Here is an 18,898-nt window from a genome sequence, read left to right on the forward strand (position 1 = left end):
AAATATGCATATTTTGGAAGTTAAACTCACATGAGTTTGACTAGTATGATAATGTTGTATAATTTTGATATGAATTGTGGTACATAATTCTTAAGAGGTATTGAAGTGAATGAATGAACGTTTGCTAAGTTTGAATGGCGTAATGAATGATATTTGATTTAAGAACTATTAGTAAATATTTGGGCATGAAATAGATGTGTTTAGCATGTGAAAATAGCTTAGAAATGGTCAAAAATCATGTTTTCACACGGCCAAGTCACATAGGCTTGTGCCCAGGCCGTGTGACTAAGTCAGAATCTGCCCATGGCCTGGCCCCATTGTAATAGCCCGATTTTGGGTCTAGTCGGAACAGTGGTTTCGGGACCACAAACCCGACGAAAAAAAAAATATTTTTATTATATTTTTATAGTCTATAAATTTATGAAAATATTTCGTAAAAATTTTATTCAAAAATTTTGACGTTTGAGCACTCAATTTAGTCAAAAGGACTAAATTGTAAAAAGTGCAAAAGTTGAGTTCTTTATATATGAGGTGCCTAATTGTTATGAGTTTTAAATTGAAAGTCCTTATGTGACAATTATTCCTTTAATAAGTTAGTGAATGGATATTTGTTTGGTATTTTGAAATTTGGTTGAAATAAAAGGGTAATTTTGTAAATTAATTAAAATAACCTAATAAGACAAATGATAAAAGCTATCATTTTTTTCATTCTTTCTTCTTCAACCGTGGGAAAGAACAGAAAATAGCAGCCATGGATGAGCTCCATTCGCCAAGCTTTTATGGCTTATATAGGTATGGTTTTGTCCGTTTTTAATGATTTTCGTATTTTGAGATCCCAAGTTTAAATTTTCTATTTCTACCAATTGATTGAAGAGAAATTAGAGTTTAAAATTTACCCATTCATGATATGGTTGTGCTTTGATGATTTATAGTGGATAATGAATGTTTGATGTGTTAAATATGAGTTTTATTCAATGAATTTCGGTAAAAATGTCAAAAGGGTTAAATTGTGAAAGTTACAAATTGGTCATAAGTGTGTGAATTAGTGAAAATTTGGAGTTGCCATAGAAGAGAAAAATGTTCAGCATGTCTTGAACCTTATAGAAATTGAATAAAAATTAATTTACGAGCATTGGGGCAAAAGTGCAAATATGCAAAAGTTTAGGGTCAAAATGAAAATTTGTAAAAATATGATTTTAGACCCATATGAATATTGTGACTGATTGGTAGGCTAAATGTGATGTTATAGATGATGAAAATTGAGACTTGGACCTAGAAGCGGAAAGAAATCGATTTATGGACGAGTATGTCCTTTTCACATTTGTGGTATCGAGGTAAGTTCAGTATGTAAACAATACCATGCTATACATGTATTTAAATGTTATCATTACATGAATTGTACAGATATTAATGTGTATGTAATTAATAGAAATATGATAAGATAAAGCCTTAATAGGCGAGGAAAAATCCCGTTTGAACCTTAGGAATAGAATAGGATCTGAGTGACATGTCACTAGGAATTATGAGTCTAGATGACTAGCTCGAGAGTGAGCATTGAAATGTCATGAGATATGAGGTAGCTTTAGCTACAATTGAAGCACTTATGTGCAAAGGCTTTTCAAGTATCTAATTAGTATTCCAAGTGTTCAACGGGCAATCCAAGGAAAGAGTTAATGATGGTCTCAATGAGGTAAGTCATTGGTGAGTATGCACTCGAGTTATGTTACGAGTTGTGCAAGTATGTATACTAATCCTATGAGAATGCCTTGATATGTGATGATCTATGATGCATAATATGTATTCTTACCATGATGGATAAAATGGTGTTGTATTAATATTATGAACAATGATCATGAATGAGTAATTTAGCCTTGACAGATTTGAGTTACTGCAGTAGTGTAAATTTGAAAATACACTAAAAATAATGGAAAATGAGTTAGAGGCAGAATAAAATATGGGATTAAAGCTTAATGAGTCTATTTTCACATGAAAGAAACAGAGGAAGAAAAAGAATTCCATATTGTTTGATATTTGAATTCTTGTGAAATAGAGTCTGAATGAATTCGAGATCCCCTATTCTAACTTTAGAAATTCACCAAAAATTGTAAAAAAATTATTAAGAGTTATACCTTACATGAATGGATTCCTTATTGAGTCTATTTTTATGGGGAATAAACGGCATGGTCGTTGGAATTTTGTACAGGGAGAAATTCGGTTTGTAGTGTACAGGGGTCAGAGTGGTCATACCCTGAAATAGGGGAGACTTTAACTAATAAATTGTACTATTTGGCTTAACCAAAAATTCTGGAAATTTTATGGAAAAAAAAGAAAATAAGTCTAGTTTCAGGGAAAATTAACGGAACTTAATTCGAGTTTCGTAGCTCAGATATAAATAATTTAGTGACCATTGCTCGGAAAAGACAGCTTGTAGTGAACTTGAAAACATGTTGTAAACATTGATAAAACAAGTTAATGAGTTGCTTATTGTTTTCATATGAACTTACTAAGCGCGGCTTACCCCTTCTTTCCCATGTTTTCTAGAGTTCCAGGTTAGCTCGGGTTGGAGGCCGTCGGAGATATTATCACCCTATCGAGTTAACGTTATCGAGTAAGTAAACTCAAGTGATTCGAGTCTATGGCATGTATAGGGTTTTAATGTGAGTATGTAATATTATGATTTAGCCAAAGGCATTGGCTTGTTATTAAGGTAGTATTAGTCATGTAAATTGGCCTATGTCGGCTAATGACGTTATGGGCCCATATGATTATTCTTATGCATTTATGTTATTATTTCTTGTGATGTGGCTTACAACATGTATGCCTAGAGATTGAATTGAGATTCATTGATGAGCTAGTAACTAATGCAGGATTAAGTGATTGGTAAATAGTTAATAATGCTTCATGAATGGTTTGTGATGTAATGATAGTTATGTCTAGTATGCGGTAATGATATGGGCAAATTCTATAATATTTATTACATAAGAAAATAACTTGAGCATATCATGTTTGTAGATGTTTAAGAGCTCATTTATGCCACGATTGTATGTTATTGGATAAGTATGTATCTATGCATGTGGTGTGAGAGTGACAAAAGGCTTGATAATTAGACTATTTCGGCCACACGGCACGAGCACATGGCGTGTGAAGCCTTAACGCAAGATATTTTTCTAAGTTTTTCATGAGTTCTCGATTGGGTCCCGAACCTCCCCGAATGTATGTATTGGGCCTCGTAAGCTCGCATAAGGGACAAATTGCATGTGAAAAGAAAAGTTTTTAATTATTTGAGATTTCATGGCCCTGTTTAGAATGGAAGTGTTAGTAAAAGTCAGGTAGCACCTCGAACCCCATCCCGGCGTCGGATGCGGGCGAGGGGTGTTACACCCATGGCCATGTCCCAAGCCACACGGGCATGTCCCAGGCCACACGGACGTGTGCCCCTATCTTCAAGGAAAAATTTCCAAAGTCGTCAATTTTGTCCCGAATCACTTCTAAAACATATATTGGGCCCCGTAGGCCCATATTAGGGACTTTAAGATGAAGTTTGTTGAATATTGATCTAGAATGTAAAGTTTATGACTCAGTTTTGTATAAATGTTAGTGTATAAGTCCGGTAATACCTCGTAGCCCTATTCCGGTGACGGCTTGGGGTTAGAGGGTGCTACATTTAGTGGTATCAGTGCAACTCAAGTTTAGTCGATTCTAGGACTGAATCGAGCATGAAATAGAGTCTAGAGGTACATGCTATTATTATGTTAACTTTGAGTCAGGATTGGATGTTGATTTATATACTGATAAATTAACTTTGTTTTATAGTGAATAAAAGATGTCTGATGAAAGTATTGAGGGTACCGATCAAGAAATGTACAATAGAGGTGAATCATATGATGTAAATGAATCTGAATCTTCAACCCCAAATGTAAATCTAGTAGGCAACCAACCACCGAATACTAGAAGGGATAATACAGAAATATTTAGAATGATTACCGAAGTTCTTTAAAGAGCGGTAGGAAGTATGCCTACTACTACTTCTACCCTTGTTACCCAAAGAGCCCCTATTAAGGAACTGCAAAAGTATGGAGCTACAGAATTTTTGGGATCAAAGGGAACTGATTCAACAACAACTGAAAATTGGTTAGAGACTACCAAGAGAATTTTGAAGCAATTAGAATGCACGCCGCAGGAAAGTTTGGTATGTATTGTTTCTCTGTTACAAGAGGAGGTTTATATATGGTGGGAATCAGTGATTCAGAATATACAAGAAGAACAAGTAAACTGGGAATTCTTTCAACGAGAATTTCAGAAGAAGTATTTGGGAGAGACATATATGGAAGACCAGAAATAGGAGTTTTTGATGTTAAAACAGAGAGATATGTCCATAGTGGATTATGAACGGGAATTTCTGAGATTGAGCAGATATGCAACGAATTTGTACCGATGAAGGCGGCGGATGTAGCGATTTTAAGAGGATCATGAGATGAATTTCAACTGCAATTGATGCCTCTACGGATTACAGAATTTGCAGATTTAGTAGAAAAAGCTAAAATGATTGAGCAAGTACTAGGGAAAAGTAAAAAGTCTGAAACTGTCCGTTCAGCTGAAAAACATCATGGAACTGCTAGTGCAAATTTGCAATTCAAATGATCGAGAGAATCTCGTGGTAGTGGAAGATTCAGTTCAAGATCAGAAAAGAGAAGACAGAAGTCAAAAGAGACAAACTACTATATCTACTGGCAGTATCAGAAGCCCAGCTCAGAACACTGAAATTCCAAAATGTGAGTATTGTGGAAACATACATAGAGAAGAATGTAGAAAGCTAACTGGGGGTTATTTCCGATGTGGATCCACTGATCATTTTGTTAAGGATTGTCCGAAGATTAGTAAGTCAGTACCAATGGTATCACAAAGATCTGAATCTGTTTCTAGAGGTCGAGGATCAGGCCGAAGTGGTCTAGTTGCTAAAGGAGGTACTAGTAGAACTAGTGAAAATGCTACCCAACAATCTGAAATAAGAGCTCTGGCTCGAGCATATGTTGTAAGAACTCGAGATGAGGGGGATGCTCATGATGTAGTGACAGGTATATTCTTATTACATTCAGAACCCGTATATACTCTAATAGATCCAGGATCGTCACATTCCTATGTTAATACAAAACTAGTTGAGACAGAAAATTTAAAATCTGAATTGTCTAGAAAAACGATAAAAGTGTCTAGTCCATTGGGCCAAACTGTGTTAGTAAATCAAATATGTCGAAGATGTTCGTCGATGATTCAGGATAGAATCTTTTTTGTTGATCTGTTGATTATGCCATTCAGTGATTTTGACATTATAATGGGTATGGACTGGTTGTCAGAACATGGAGTAATTTTGGACTGTTATAAAAAGAAATTTATTGTCCAAAATGAAGATGGTAAACGGATTGAAGTAAATGGTATAAGAACTAGTGGTTCAGTTTGAATCATTTCTACAGTTAAAGCTAGTAATCGGATTTTCCAATAGCACTTGGATTAGTTTGTAGTAGTTTTTATTGATGATATTCTAGTATATTCGAAGTCTGAAACTGAACATGAGTAGCATCTACGAATTGTTTTGCAAAAATTACGAGAGAAACAATTATATGGAAAATTGAATAAGTTTGAGTTTTGGTTAATAGAGGTTGTATTCCTTGGTCATGTAGTATCAGCAGACGGGATTAGAGTAGATCCAAAGAAGATTGAAACCATACTTCAGTGGAAAGTTCCCAGAAATGTGTCAGAGGTACGTAGTTTTCTTAGGTTGGCTGGATATTATCGAAGGTTTGTGAATGGATTTTCAAAAATAGCTTTACCAATGACAAAATTATTGCAAAAGAATGTTTCGTTTGTTTGGAGCTGGCAGTGTCAGAAAAGTTTTGAAACTTTGAAGAAAATGTTGACAGAGACACCAGTATTGACTTTGCCAGAGTCGGGAAAAGATTTTGTCGTGTACAATGATACTTCTTTAAATGGTCTCGGGTGTGTATTAATGCAAAACAGAAAGGTAGTTGCTTATGCTTCATGACAATTGAAATCGCATGAACGCAATTATCTGACACATGATCTAGAACTAGCAGTAGTGATATTTGCTTTGAAGTTATGGAGACATTACCTATACGGTGAAAAGTGTTATATTTACACTGATCATAAAAGTCTCAAGTATCTTCTGTCACAGAAAGAGTTGAATTTGAGACAGCGTCGGTGGATAGAACTTTTAAAAGATTATAATTGTTTTATTGACTATCATCCAGGTAAAGCTAACGAAGTAGGAAGGCTGCAATTGAGTTAAGTGCAATGTTTGCACAGCTCAGTATTATTGATGATGGAAGTACTCTGGCTGAATTGAGAGCAAAATCAGTAATGTTTGATCAAATCAGAACAGTACAGTTAGAAGATAAAAAGTTAATGAAGAAGAGGAAGACGGTACAGAATGGTACAACAGGGAACTTTAGTATTGATGAAAATGATTGTTTGAGATTTCAGAATCGACATTGTATCCCAACTACTTCTGAAATTAAGGAATTGATTCTTCGAGAAGCTCATAATACTCAGTTTGCATTACATCCTGAAGGAACGAAGATATACCATGATTTATGATAACTGTATTGGTGGCCAGGTATGAAAAGAGATATAGTGGAATATGTGGCTGAATGTTTAACATGTCAGCGAGTCAAAGCTGAACATCAGGTTCCAACTGGTTTACTTCAGTTTATTAATATTCCTGAATGGAAATGAGACCGAATAACAACAGATTTTGTAACTGGGTTGCCACTGTCTACGAGTAAAAAAAATGCTATCTGGGTAATCGTTGATCAACTTACGAAATCAGCTCATTTTATAGCCGTCAGAATTGACTGGTCACTATAGAAACTTGCGGAGGTGTATATTCGAGAAATTGTAAGGTTACATGGAATTCATGTATCCATAATTTCTGACCGGGGACCACAGTTTACATCAAGGTTCTGAAAACAGTTACATGAGTCTCTCGATACACGACTCAATTTTAGTACAGCTTTTCATCCACAGACTGATGGACAGTCAGAACGAGTCATTCAGATTTTAGAAGACATGCTCCGAGCTTGTATCATTGATTTTGAATCAGGTTGGGAACGTTATCTACAATTGGCTGAGTTTATGTATAACAATAGTTTCCAATCAAGTATACAAATGGCACCATATGAAACTTTGTATGGTCGAAGATGTCGATCACCAGCGTATTGGACAGAACTGAATGAAAGAAAAGTAGTTGGTCCAGAGTTAATTCAAGAAACGGAAAACACTGTTAGAAAGATTCGAGAAAGATTGAAAGCAACTTTTGACAGGCAGAAATCGTATGCAGATCTGAAACGACGGGATATTGAGTACTCAGTTGGAGACAAGGTATTTCTTAAAGTCTCTCATTGGAAGAAAATTTTGAGGTTCGGTTGGAAGGGTAAATTAAGTCCACGATACATTGGACCGTATGAGATTATAGAAAGAATTTGACTAGTGGCATATCGTTTAGCTCTACCTCCTGAATTACAGAAGATTCATGATGTTTTCCACGTTTCTATGTTAAGAAGATACCGGTCAGACCCATCTCATATGATTTCAACTGAAGATATAGAGATTTGACCAGATTTATCATATGAAGAAGAACCGGTTAAAATACTGGCACATGAGGTAAAGGAATTACGTAATAAACGAGTTTCTTTAGTAAAAGTGTTATGGAGAAGTCACAATATTGAAGAAACAACATGGGAACCGGAAGATACAATAAAATCACAGTACCCCCATCTCTTTTCAGGTAAATTTCGAGGACGAAATTTATTAAGGGGGGAGAAATGTAATGACCCAAATTTTAAGGTCATTGGAAAAAAATTAAAATTTTCGGGTCATTATTTTTGTAAAATTAATTCGTAAATATTTATTAAAAATATTTACAAAGCTAGTAGTGTAGTTGATTGGACTTTGATTAAGTGAATTAGCTTGAATTAAGGCTAATTTAGTTAAAGGACTAGATTGAATAAAGTGTGAAGGTTTAATTATAAACTGTAGGAAAGCCAAGGGACTAAATTAGCAATTAGGCCATAAGGTGACAAATGTATGGTAAAAATTAATAAAATGTGTACAAATATAAATGGTACACATGTAATAAACATGTGTATTTACTTATTTTATAAGAAAATAATAATAATGATTAAAGTATATTATAATAATATAATATAATAAAGTAATTAAATAAAATAAATAAAATAAAAGAAAGAAATAAAAGAAAGAATGAAAACGAAACAGAGCAGGGAAAGAAAGAAAGAAAAAGGGAAAGAAAAAAAAAAGGAAAATTTAGGGTTTTAGAGTTCCAAGCTTGATTGGTAAGTCAATTTGATCCCTTTTCTTGTAATTTTGATGTCTATGGAATCCTAGGAAAGAACTACTTGAGTTATGTTGAAATTTAGAAAGTTATTGAATTTCTAGATGTTGATTAAGTTGAATAAATGGAAGAATTAAGTGTTAGTTTGATGGAAATTCAAGTTAGAAGTGGGAGAAAGATTAAATTGTAAAAGAAAATATAGGTCTTGCAATAATAGGGATTGAATTGAGAAGGTGTTATAATTAGTGTTTTATGCTGTAAATTTAAGAGTTGGAATAGTTTAAATGATAATTGGATGCAAATATAGGATTTGTTTTGAAGAAAAAGAATAGTTATGGTGGAAGGACTAAATTGAAATTTAAGTAAAAGATACATGGAAATACAAGAGTGTGTTATTAAATAATATATATCGATAATTTTAAATGTTAAATTTTATGTAGCCAACGTAGCACCTGAAACATTATCGAAAAAGGGAAAGGAGAAAGTGAACGAGGATATCGAGTAAACTCGAGAAATTCGGTTTGTATTTCTATAAACTATGCTTAATGATTTAATACAATGTAATTGCTATTATTAATAATTAGAATGTATAATGAATGATATGATAGAAATTATTACTGCTTTTGTATTGAAATGTAACGATTTGTACACCCTATTAACAAGTGTCGGACTAGTCGGATATAATTGGCATGCCATAAGATTGGAAGTGTTCAGTGATATTCCGACTGTGTATCGATGAGACACTATATGTGTCGACTACTGTGACTGTTCCGGATTCGTTCCGAAGAGGTACCCTACGGTGTATTTCAATTTCGGTCGATGAAACACTGTACATTATTCCCGGTTTGTGGGTTGGATCTGTGTATCTGTCCAGGTTCGAGTTATGTTAATAGGGGTAATTGAAAGTACTAAAGACAAAGACTGACTACTATTGATTATGTGACTGTGACTGTTATACAAGTACTGAAAGATATTGAATGATATGAAAAGTATAAAAAAAATTGTTTAAATACATTTAAGAGCTATAAGTTAAAGGTAAGTGATGAAGCTAATAAGATTATGAAATAAACAGTTATGTTACAATGTATATACATAGCTTATTATTGTTTTAAGTATTAGTTTATAGAATTACCACTGAGTGTATACTCAGCGTACGGTATGTTTCATGCAGTGTCAGTCTAAATCTGAAAGAAAGTTAATGACTCAGCATTCAAGCCAATCCCGGGCTCAAAGTGGTGAATACTTTTCTTTTGGTAAAATGGCATGTACCTAGGTTGTTAAGGTGTTATTTTGTGTATGATAGTGTATAAACATGAAAGTTGTTGAAGCATGCTATGAAATATGCATATTTTGGAAGTTAAACTTACATGAGTTTGACTAGTATGATAATGTTGTATAATTTTGATATGAATTGTGGTACATAATTCTTAAGAGGTATTGAAGTGAATGAATGAATGTTTGCTAAGTTTGAATGGCATAATGAATGATATTTGATTTAAGAATTATTAGTAAATATTTGGGCATGAAATAGATGTGTTTAGCATGTGAAAATAGCTTAAAAATGGTCAAAAATCATGTTTTCACACGGCCAAGTCACATGGGCGTGTGCCCAGGCCGTCTGAGTAAGTCAGAATCTGCCCATGGCCTGGCCTCATGGCCATGTCTCAGGCCACACGGGCGTGTGCCCCTATCTTTAAGGAAAAATTTCCAAAGTTGCCAGTTTAGTCCCGAATCACTTCTAAAACATATATTGGGCCTCGTAGGCCCATATTAGGGACTTTATGATGAAGTTTGATGAATATTGATCTAGAATGTAAATTTTATGACTCGGTTTTATATAAATGTTAGTGTATAAGTTCGGTAATACCTCGTAGCCCTATTCTGGTGACGGCTTGGGGTTAAGGGGTGTTATGTAATATCTCGAATTAGGGCCTAATCGAAATAGTGGTTTCGTGACCACAAATCCGAGATAGAAAAAATTATTTTATAATTATTTTGAGGTTTATGATATGATTGCATGATTGTGTGAAAAGTTCGTGACGAAATTATATGCATAAAGTGCTTAAGTTGATATTAGGGACTAAATCGAATAATTTGTAAAACTTGTATTCTAGAAGTTTTTAGTATGAAATTGCTTTGGAATATTAATGAGGAGGTCTTAAATAGCAATTTGACCAATTTTTAAGTTTATGAACAAAAATTGGATATGGATGGAATTTTTGAAAGTTTAGTAAGGAAGGGCATTTTGGTCATTTGGATATTAAATGAAATAAAATGGGAAAAATAACACAAAAATGATCATCTTCTCCATAAGTTGCTGCCAAATTTTGCTCTCCACCATAGCTAGGGTTTCAACACTTTTAAGCCTTGATGATCAAGAGAAACGAGATTCAAGTCGCGATTGAGGGAAAAATAAAGTTTACGAGGAATAGACTCGATTGCTAATATTTTGTATCGAGGTAAGTTCATGTGTAAATAAGGTAACATAATTTTTATTTTAAGTGATTTAATGTTATTTATATGATATGATATTTATTACCATGAAATATTATGCTTTGTGAATTATTGTTTGGTAATATGCAAATTATATGAATAACTTGATAAGTATGAGATGCTAGCAAATATCGGTTTCTATATTTCGAAGAAGGCGATCAAAATGTGTAATTGAAAAGAATCCCGTTTGAACCTTGGGAATAGATTAGGGTACAAGTGACATGTCACTAGGATGGTTGAGTTCCGAACTCATTGAGTTGAGGCCGAGTTCGTGAGATGTAACTAGGCATCCGAACTCGTTGAGTTGAGTCCGAGTTCGTGAAATGTAACTAGGCATCCGAACTCGTTGAGTTGAGTCCGAGTTTGTGAGATGTAACTAGGCATCCGAGCTCGTTGAGTTGAGTCCGAGTTCACTTATGGATGCGAACGCCCGAGCTCGTTGAGTTGAGTCCGAGTTCGTTTATGGGCGGGTTACATGGTAGCTTGGCTACATAGATTTCAAAAGCTATTGAGCTTGTTTAGCTATGAGTATAGCACTTATGTGCACATTATCCGTGTATCCGAAATCATATTTCGATGTGTTCAACGGGAGATCTCTAATAGAATAAGGAGAATGCCTAATACGAAGGTGACATGTTGGTAAGTGTGATGAATAAGAAAATTTGACAGGTATGTGTTTAAACCCTCGGGTTGAGAACTTAGTATGATGAAATTGTAGTAAGATATTAAATGCAAATGTAACATGAATGTCTTGGTGTTGTTTATGCAAATAATGTTTATGTTGAATGGCATGATTATGTTACTTATTATTTGCATGTGAACTTACTAAGCATTTATGCTTACTCCCTCCTTTTCATTCATTATAGTTTTGACAAGCCGGCTTGAGAATCGAGATAGGTTGAAGGCTCGTTCACACTATCCGAAGACCTAAATTGGTAAAATGGTTTGTATATTTTGAGTGTGGCATGTATAGCAATATACTCACTTTGTGTAAATGATTATATGATATGGTTATGGTTTGGTAAGAAAAGGGTTTGTAAATGATTAGCTATTGGAATGGCTAATCAAGTTTATATATGATAACATGTATCCTTTATGTCTTAACTAAACCATGAAAATCCTTGAAAAGGTAAAATTGGCCACAAAATAGAATCAGACAGCAGCAGTGACATGAATTTGAAAAATCACTAAAAATATTAAAAATGGAATTAAAGGATGAATAAGTTATGAAATCGAAGCTTGATGAGTCTATTTTTATATGGATGGAACAAAACAGGTAAATGAGTTATATTTTATGATATATTTAAGTTTTTGTGGAATAGGGTTAGAGTGGTCTCTGAATCCCCTGTTCTAAATTTAAAAATTCACCATAAATTTTAGAAAAATAATTATAAGTCATGTTTTATATGTATAGATTCCTTATTGAGTCTAATTTTATTAGAAACAAACGTCATAATCATTGAAATCCTGTATGGAGATATCTGATTCGTAATACACAGGGGTCAGAGTAGTCAAACCCTGAAACAGGGGAGACTTTAATCAATAAACTGTACTAATTGGCTTGACCAAAAATTCTAGAAAAAATTTAGTAGATAGATATATGAGTCTAGTTTCAAGGAAAATTTACGGATATTAATTTCGAGTTTCGAAACTCGAGATATGAATTTTTAAACGACTGTGATGCAGTTGGCCAGCTTGTCTGGAAATTTTAAAAATAAATTGTTTGAGCTATTTAATTAATGAATTAAGTTTAGTAACACCTCAAGCTCGATTCTGGCGACAGTCTCGGATGTGAGGGCGTTACATGTTACATGCTTCGAGTCTTGGGAATTTTTCCTGACGAACTTGCAGAGGTATGTTGTTAGGCAGAACAACATTTGCATTATTTTCGACAGATCGAAAGGACTAATTGTCGTAGTAAGGTGTTCCGGGGTTTTGTGGAGATCTCCCAAATTTATTTTAGATTGAAATCCCATGATATGTAAATTGTATCCATATTTATTTTTTTCTATTCTTCATGTCTGTTTCACGGTCCATTTTCAAGGTTCGTGGCTATCTCTTCCAACAATGTTGTCTCTAAGATTAAACTCGTGCCCTCTCCTTGAGAATGTAATGTGCTTTACCATCACATCAACCAGTTTTTATATCTATAATTATTTTAATTTTTAGTTTAATTATGTTTTATACTGAATTGATAATTATAATTGCTTGATATATTATTTGTAATTATATTTAACAAAAAGAAACATAAATGGGGTAAAGTTTTGAATGATAAACTAAAGGTTATATTTATTTATTGACTTTTGTTAGCATTAGTCCAATGTTCCCATTACCATTAGACAAGATTGTGAATGATTTGGAACAAAGCCAGAAGAAACCCAGGGTTTGGACACTAGTGCAAGAGCACAGACGTTTGTATATGTTTACAATCTTTAGATCCTCATTCATCACCATTTTTTAACCATTCAGATGCATCTAAGCATAATCTGAGCTACCCTGCAAAGCAAGCTTTATAGTTTTGATGATCATATTGATAGGAGCTAGCATGAGGAAGATAATATGGAAAAAATCCATCTCATGCTAAATTGTTTCCGTCTGTTCTTTCTTTTCCTTTAACAGTACGTCTGTATTCTCAGAGTAGCCCCTGATATGTTGTTCTGGCCTAATATGCAAGTAAATGACAAAAGGTAGTAGGTGAACCTTGCCTAAATCAGGAACTCTTAAGTATCTAAACATTGTTGAAGAACCTAAACTACGAGTTGACCAACAGGTATCATAGATGATCTGACCTTAGTCATGAAAGTTTAACCTCTGTAATGAAGTCTTTATAAATAAATTAAGACTAAGGAGTTATGATTTGTAGCACCAATCACAATGTACCATAATTTTCATGATTGCAAATTATCAATGAATCATACAAAATTACAAATGCTATAAACAATATCCCATTCATTATTACCAGACATATTACCAACACGTCGTTCAACCCTTTCTCAGGATTGGTATAAACAAACGCGGAATGGCACTCGAGAAAAATGGTTCAACTCCCAGTTCCAAGTCTACTTTTTACATTTTTAAACCCCATGATTCGGCTGATATTGTGATTTAGTGGCAGCCCAATTAGTCATCATGAAACTTTGGGCCTTTTTTCTTTTCTACGTTAAATTTCTGCTTAGAATTTTCACTGCGAATATGATTCTCCATTTGGGATTTGGCTAACTTTGGTAGAAGTAAATTGCAGACGTTTTCAATTCGTAATTTCCTTTACAAATTTTAAAAAGAAGGGTGGCATTTACAATACTATGTAATTTCATATGCGTACAATTCAATTACTGGTTTTCATTATTACTTTGATGCGTCTCTGGTTTGTGTCTTCCAGTGGCTCTTATATAGCAAAAAACAGCGACCAAGAAAGTTGTGGCAAGACCTCCAAGGATTACACCTCACCCTGCTACGGATTTGTCCATGGAATGATGATGATGATTTTGTAGGTGAATGGCCTCTCCTTCAACACTCACGTTTTCTTCTTTGTTTGGTTCAGTAATGGCTGCTGTGTGATCTGCAGAGGGGCTTCCCGCAGCGGGGTGCATGTTCTTTTTAGTGTGGGGCGCTTGGGATGGGCTTGAAGCCGGTGCATTGTCAAAGGTCTTCACTAGTTGGTGCTTTCCAAGTTTCCTTATTGTGGGTCCTTCAGCTTTGTATGGTTCTCCAGGAGCCGGAGCTGGAGCATTTTCACTGGCCGCCATAGCCACAAAAGCATTTATCAAAAAGAAACAAAGAAGGAAAAGCTGAGCCATTTGTGAATCAAATTCGATGGTGGATTGTTATTTGTTAAAGATGCTTTTGTTTTTTGATCTTATGGGGGTCTGATTTGAGCATATATATACATACATACATAGAGAAGAAACTGCTATAAGCATTCCTACTACAAAGCATGGGGGTTTGGTGGAAGTTTCCCATTGCTGGATTCCAAGCATAATTTATTCCAATATCTTAAGTCTGTTTTTATGAAGTTGTCTATGGAGTGGGAGATACACGTGCAGGCATTAGAATAATAGAACTACAACTAAGACTTCAATGGAGGGAACAAGATCTTTAATATGTTTATTTGTAAAGTTTGTGTAACCTCTATGATTGAATGAATCACACCGACACCAAGATTAACTAATAATATCCATGGATCAAAAATTTACAAAGCGAAAGCTGCAAGAAAAGGAATTATACAAAGACAGCATTTGCAGTATGATATGTAATTACTAATTAAGATGTTCCACAAACAGGAGACTTTGAGTTTTGGATGAATATTGCTACTTTGTCTGATGATATCCTTCAAATGTAGACACGTCAAGATTCGATTATATGGAATGGGAATTGCATAGTCATATAGGAACAAACAAACAAACAAACAATGTCGATACATAATGTTTTAAAAGAACACTAATTTCACCCTTGGAACTTGTAATATAAAATTGCGGTGGAATGCTCCAAGAACATGAGACATTAAGTGTTAGAAAAGGAGACAACTGGGGTTGGTACCATCTTGGAGAGAAAAGATTCAGAGGCAGAGTTTTGATTGAATAGGAAGGAAAGTTCTGTCAGTTTACTGTCTGCTGAATTACTATGAGGATTAGGTTGCTGAAACCACATATTTAATTAACACCAAAAAGCAAAAATCGTGTGCTGGAGATCCTTTGCCAGCTCATTGGCAAGAGATTGATGGGAGCATTCCCTGCAGCAGACCTGCAATGTTGACATAAATTTATTCAGTGTTTGAGCCGCGAGGTGAAGAATACTACGATCTATATGATTTTCTTTTCCACAGTTGTAGGATCCATTTCAGACAAATGATGAAACAAAGCAGCTTCATTTGATTTTCAAGATACAGTGCACATATCATAAATTTAAACCCGGGAGCCGGAGCTGGAGCATTTTCACTGGCCGCCATAGCCTCCAAAGCATTTATCAAAACCAAGCAAAGAAGGAAAGGCTGAGCCATTTGTGAATCAAATTGGATGATGGGTTGTTAAAGATGCTTTTGCCTTTTCATCTTATGGGGGTCTGGTTTGACCACATACATACATACATACATACATACATACATACATACAGAAGAAACAGCTATAAGCATTCCTACTACAAAGCATGGGGGTTTGATGGAAGTTTCCCATTGCCGGATTCCAACTTCCAAGTATTATTTATTCCAATATCTTAAATCTGTCTTTATGAAGTTGTCTGTGGAGAGGGGGATGTTGAGGGAGATACACGTGCAGGCATTAGAATATTAGAAATACAACTAAGATTTCAGTGGAGGGAACAAGATCTTTAGTTAATGTTTATTTGTAAAGTTTGTGTAACCTCTATGATTGAATTAATCATACCGACAATTAGGGGGGGTGCCATAAACATTAATTAATATCCATATGTAAAATTAAGGAAGGAAAAGCTGCAAAAAAAAAAAAAAACAAGAACTTTACAAAGAAAAAATTTGCAGCATAATAGCTAATTTAAGATGTTCCTCAACAAGATACTTTAAATTTTGGGTGAATATTGCTACTTTGTCGGATGATGTTCTTCAATTGTATAGAATGGTAATTGCAAACAATAAATAGAGGAACAAACAAACAATGTGGATCCATAATGTTATGGATAAGGATTAAGGGATCATTTAACAAATAAAGAACACTAATTTCACCCTTGGAACTTATAATCTAAAATTGTGGTGGGATGTACCAAGAACATGAGACATTAGGTGGTAGAAAAGGAAACAACTGGGGTTGGTACCATCTTGGAGAGAAAAGATTCAGAGCAGAGTTTTAATCGAATATAAAGGAAACTTCTTGTCAGTTTACCGTCGGCTGAATTATAATGAGGATTAGGTTGCTGAAATCATATATCTAATTTAACACCAAAAACTGTATGCTGGTAATCCTGTGCCAGTTCATTTGCATAAGAGAAAGGGTGATCACACATGCAAGACATTGATGGGAGCATTCCCTGAAACAGTCCTGCCATGTTGACATAAATATTTATTTGGTGTTTGGCCGTGAGGTGAACTATACTATGATCTATTGGGTTATCTTTTCCACAGTTGTAGGATCCATCTAGACCCATAATAAAACAAAGTTCTAACAGTGCACGTAAAAAACAATCATCATAAATTTTAAAGCTCAATTTCTAAATGTTTGAAAGGTTAATAACAAACTTTAAAATGCAGATGCAACCCCCTCACTCTCTATAACTAAACAGCACTGGTTCAAACTTCTTATACCAAAAAAGAATAAAAATTGCACCAGCCGGGAATCGAACCCGGGTCTGTACCGTGGCAGGGTACTATTCTACCACTAGACCACTGGTGCTTGTAGTTGGCTGTCTTCCAGAATAAAAGTACTTAACCAATTACTGATAATCCTACTACCCTCGAAACTCCAAAACCAGCCACGTACTCCACTATCTACCAAGCTTTGCCGATTTCTTCCATGATTCTCTCTTCAAACCCTTGAAGACCAAAAACATAGTGGGTTCAGTCCTTTCAGTTTTAATCCAAAATTCAATGTCCTCAATCCTGAAAATGCCACTCTCAATCCCGGTTCCATCTCAAGCCCTTTCCTTCTCAAAATCTCTTGTTTCCCCAATTCCCCTTTTCCTTTACACTAAACTTTCGACCCTCTCCCTCCACAACTCAGCCCCACCACCCAACACCATAATCCGCATGGGGGGTGGCCCCAGAACTTACCCAGGTGGAGTCTCCAAATGGCAATGGAAACGCATGCAAGCCAAGAAAGCCAAGCAGCTCCTCAAAGCTCGACTTGCCCGTGAACGTCACATCTATGAAATGCGCAAAAGGGCCGAGCTCAAAGCCGCCGTATCTGAACTTGAACGCCCTTGGGAAGTCGTTGAAAAAGCACCCAACTTGTTCTCCGTTTCAGCTGATGAGCAAGTTAAAGTTTTGGCTGACAGATTCCAGAAGCCTGGCGGTTTCGATATGTGGAGCGACAGAGATGGACCTCAGCTGTTTGATGCTGTTGATGAGTTGCCTTCCGCCAGGTTTTTCCCTAAAGGGGTTGTTCATAGTGTTAAACCGTATCTGAGAAGCAGAGAGAGTAGTGAAAACACTAAGCTTTTGACTGAAAACAAGGGAGAGGAGAGTGAGAGTGAAGTTGCTACTGTTTCAGATACAAATGGTAAAAAGAACGGTGTCAAATGGAGGAGGAAAGGATTTAGGAGAAGATTTGGTGCTGGTGCTGCTGGGGAGGCTAATTCTGAAGCCAAGATAAGTAATTTGAAGTCTGGAGTTCATAATAAAAGAAGGACCTTCAAGTCTGAGATTTATGATAAAAGAAGTGATTTCAAGTCTGAGGTTTTTGATATGAGCTTACAAGGAGATGGGAGTTATGGTATTAATAAGTAACATTGATTGAGTTTACAAGGATATTCTCAAGGAGGGAAGGAGAAAAGGCTATGCTTTATTGGTAATGTTCTTCATCTTCTTCTCAAAATTGTCTCACTTTCTTCTTTCCCTGGATGAAAAATGCTTTTGAAGGTGTTGCAATCTTTTTGTGTTTGGTTGCTGAGACAATATGGAATGTATATGTATAACTTGTATATGAAATTCAATGAAGATAAATGGCTATTCACTTAAATTTCGTACTATCTCTAGTTTTTCCTTTGTACACTTAAATTGATGGACTTGGCAACTGCTTGCAGTTTGGTCTTAGTTCAATCTGCTAAAACTTTTGATTGAGTGCTTAGTTAAAACTTGAATAGATCCACTTTATATTATTCCCAATCCAAATGTTATCTTCGCTGAGGCTTGTTTCCGTATCAATTCTTTGACAATGTTGTCAAACAGTAGATGAATTGAAGGGATAAGAAACAATGAGCTAACTTTCTGATGTGTACAAGCTATGCAATTTGTTCTGATTAGACCTTTGAATTATCTGCAAATTGCTTTCTTCTTTAGCTTGTCAATTAAAGCTCATCTAATTGCAACTGGACATGAGTCATACTATTGTTCTTATAGTTACATTGTAATCATTTATACGT

At 35.1% G+C, this 18,898-nt stretch overlaps 2 protein-coding genes and 1 non-coding gene across 3 annotated transcripts; 1 reads left to right on the top strand and 2 right to left on the bottom strand.

The window, feature by feature from the left end:
* Nucleotides 1-14,074: 14,074 nt before the first annotated feature.
* LOC108454652 (uncharacterized) lies at nt 14,075-14,826 on the bottom strand. The gene has a single exon (XM_017753181.2). The coding sequence runs from the start codon at nt 14,650-14,652 to the stop codon at nt 14,299-14,301; it is 354 nt and encodes a 117-aa protein (XP_017608670.1). The 5' UTR covers nt 14,653-14,826; the 3' UTR covers nt 14,075-14,298.
* A 2,314-nt stretch (nt 14,827-17,140) lies between these two features.
* Nucleotides 17,141-17,211, bottom strand: TRNAG-GCC (transfer RNA glycine (anticodon GCC)). Its single transcript has one exon. It is a non-coding gene; the product is annotated as a tRNA-Gly (tRNA).
* A 73-nt stretch (nt 17,212-17,284) lies between these two features.
* LOC108454650 (uncharacterized) lies at nt 17,285-18,495 on the top strand. Its single transcript, XM_017753180.2, has one exon. It carries the CDS (start codon nt 17,406-17,408, stop codon nt 18,261-18,263), a length of 858 nt encoding a protein of 285 aa, XP_017608669.1. The 5' UTR covers nt 17,285-17,405; the 3' UTR covers nt 18,264-18,495.
* Nucleotides 18,496-18,898: the final 403 nt, after the last annotated feature.

This window comes from Gossypium arboreum, chromosome 9 (assembly GCF_025698485.1).
Source record: "Gossypium arboreum isolate Shixiya-1 chromosome 9, ASM2569848v2, whole genome shotgun sequence".
In the NCBI taxonomy this organism is placed as follows: domain Eukaryota; kingdom Viridiplantae; phylum Streptophyta; class Magnoliopsida; order Malvales; family Malvaceae; genus Gossypium; species Gossypium arboreum.

Excerpts from the sequence above, each read along its gene's own strand:
- LOC108454652 (XM_017753181.2), bottom strand. The coding sequence starts at position 14,652 with ATGGCTCAGCTTTTCCTTCTTTGTTTCTTTTTGATAAATGCTTTTGTG.
- LOC108454650 (XM_017753180.2), top strand. The coding sequence starts at position 17,406 with ATGTCCTCAATCCTGAAAATGCCACTCTCAATCCCGGTTCCATCTCAA.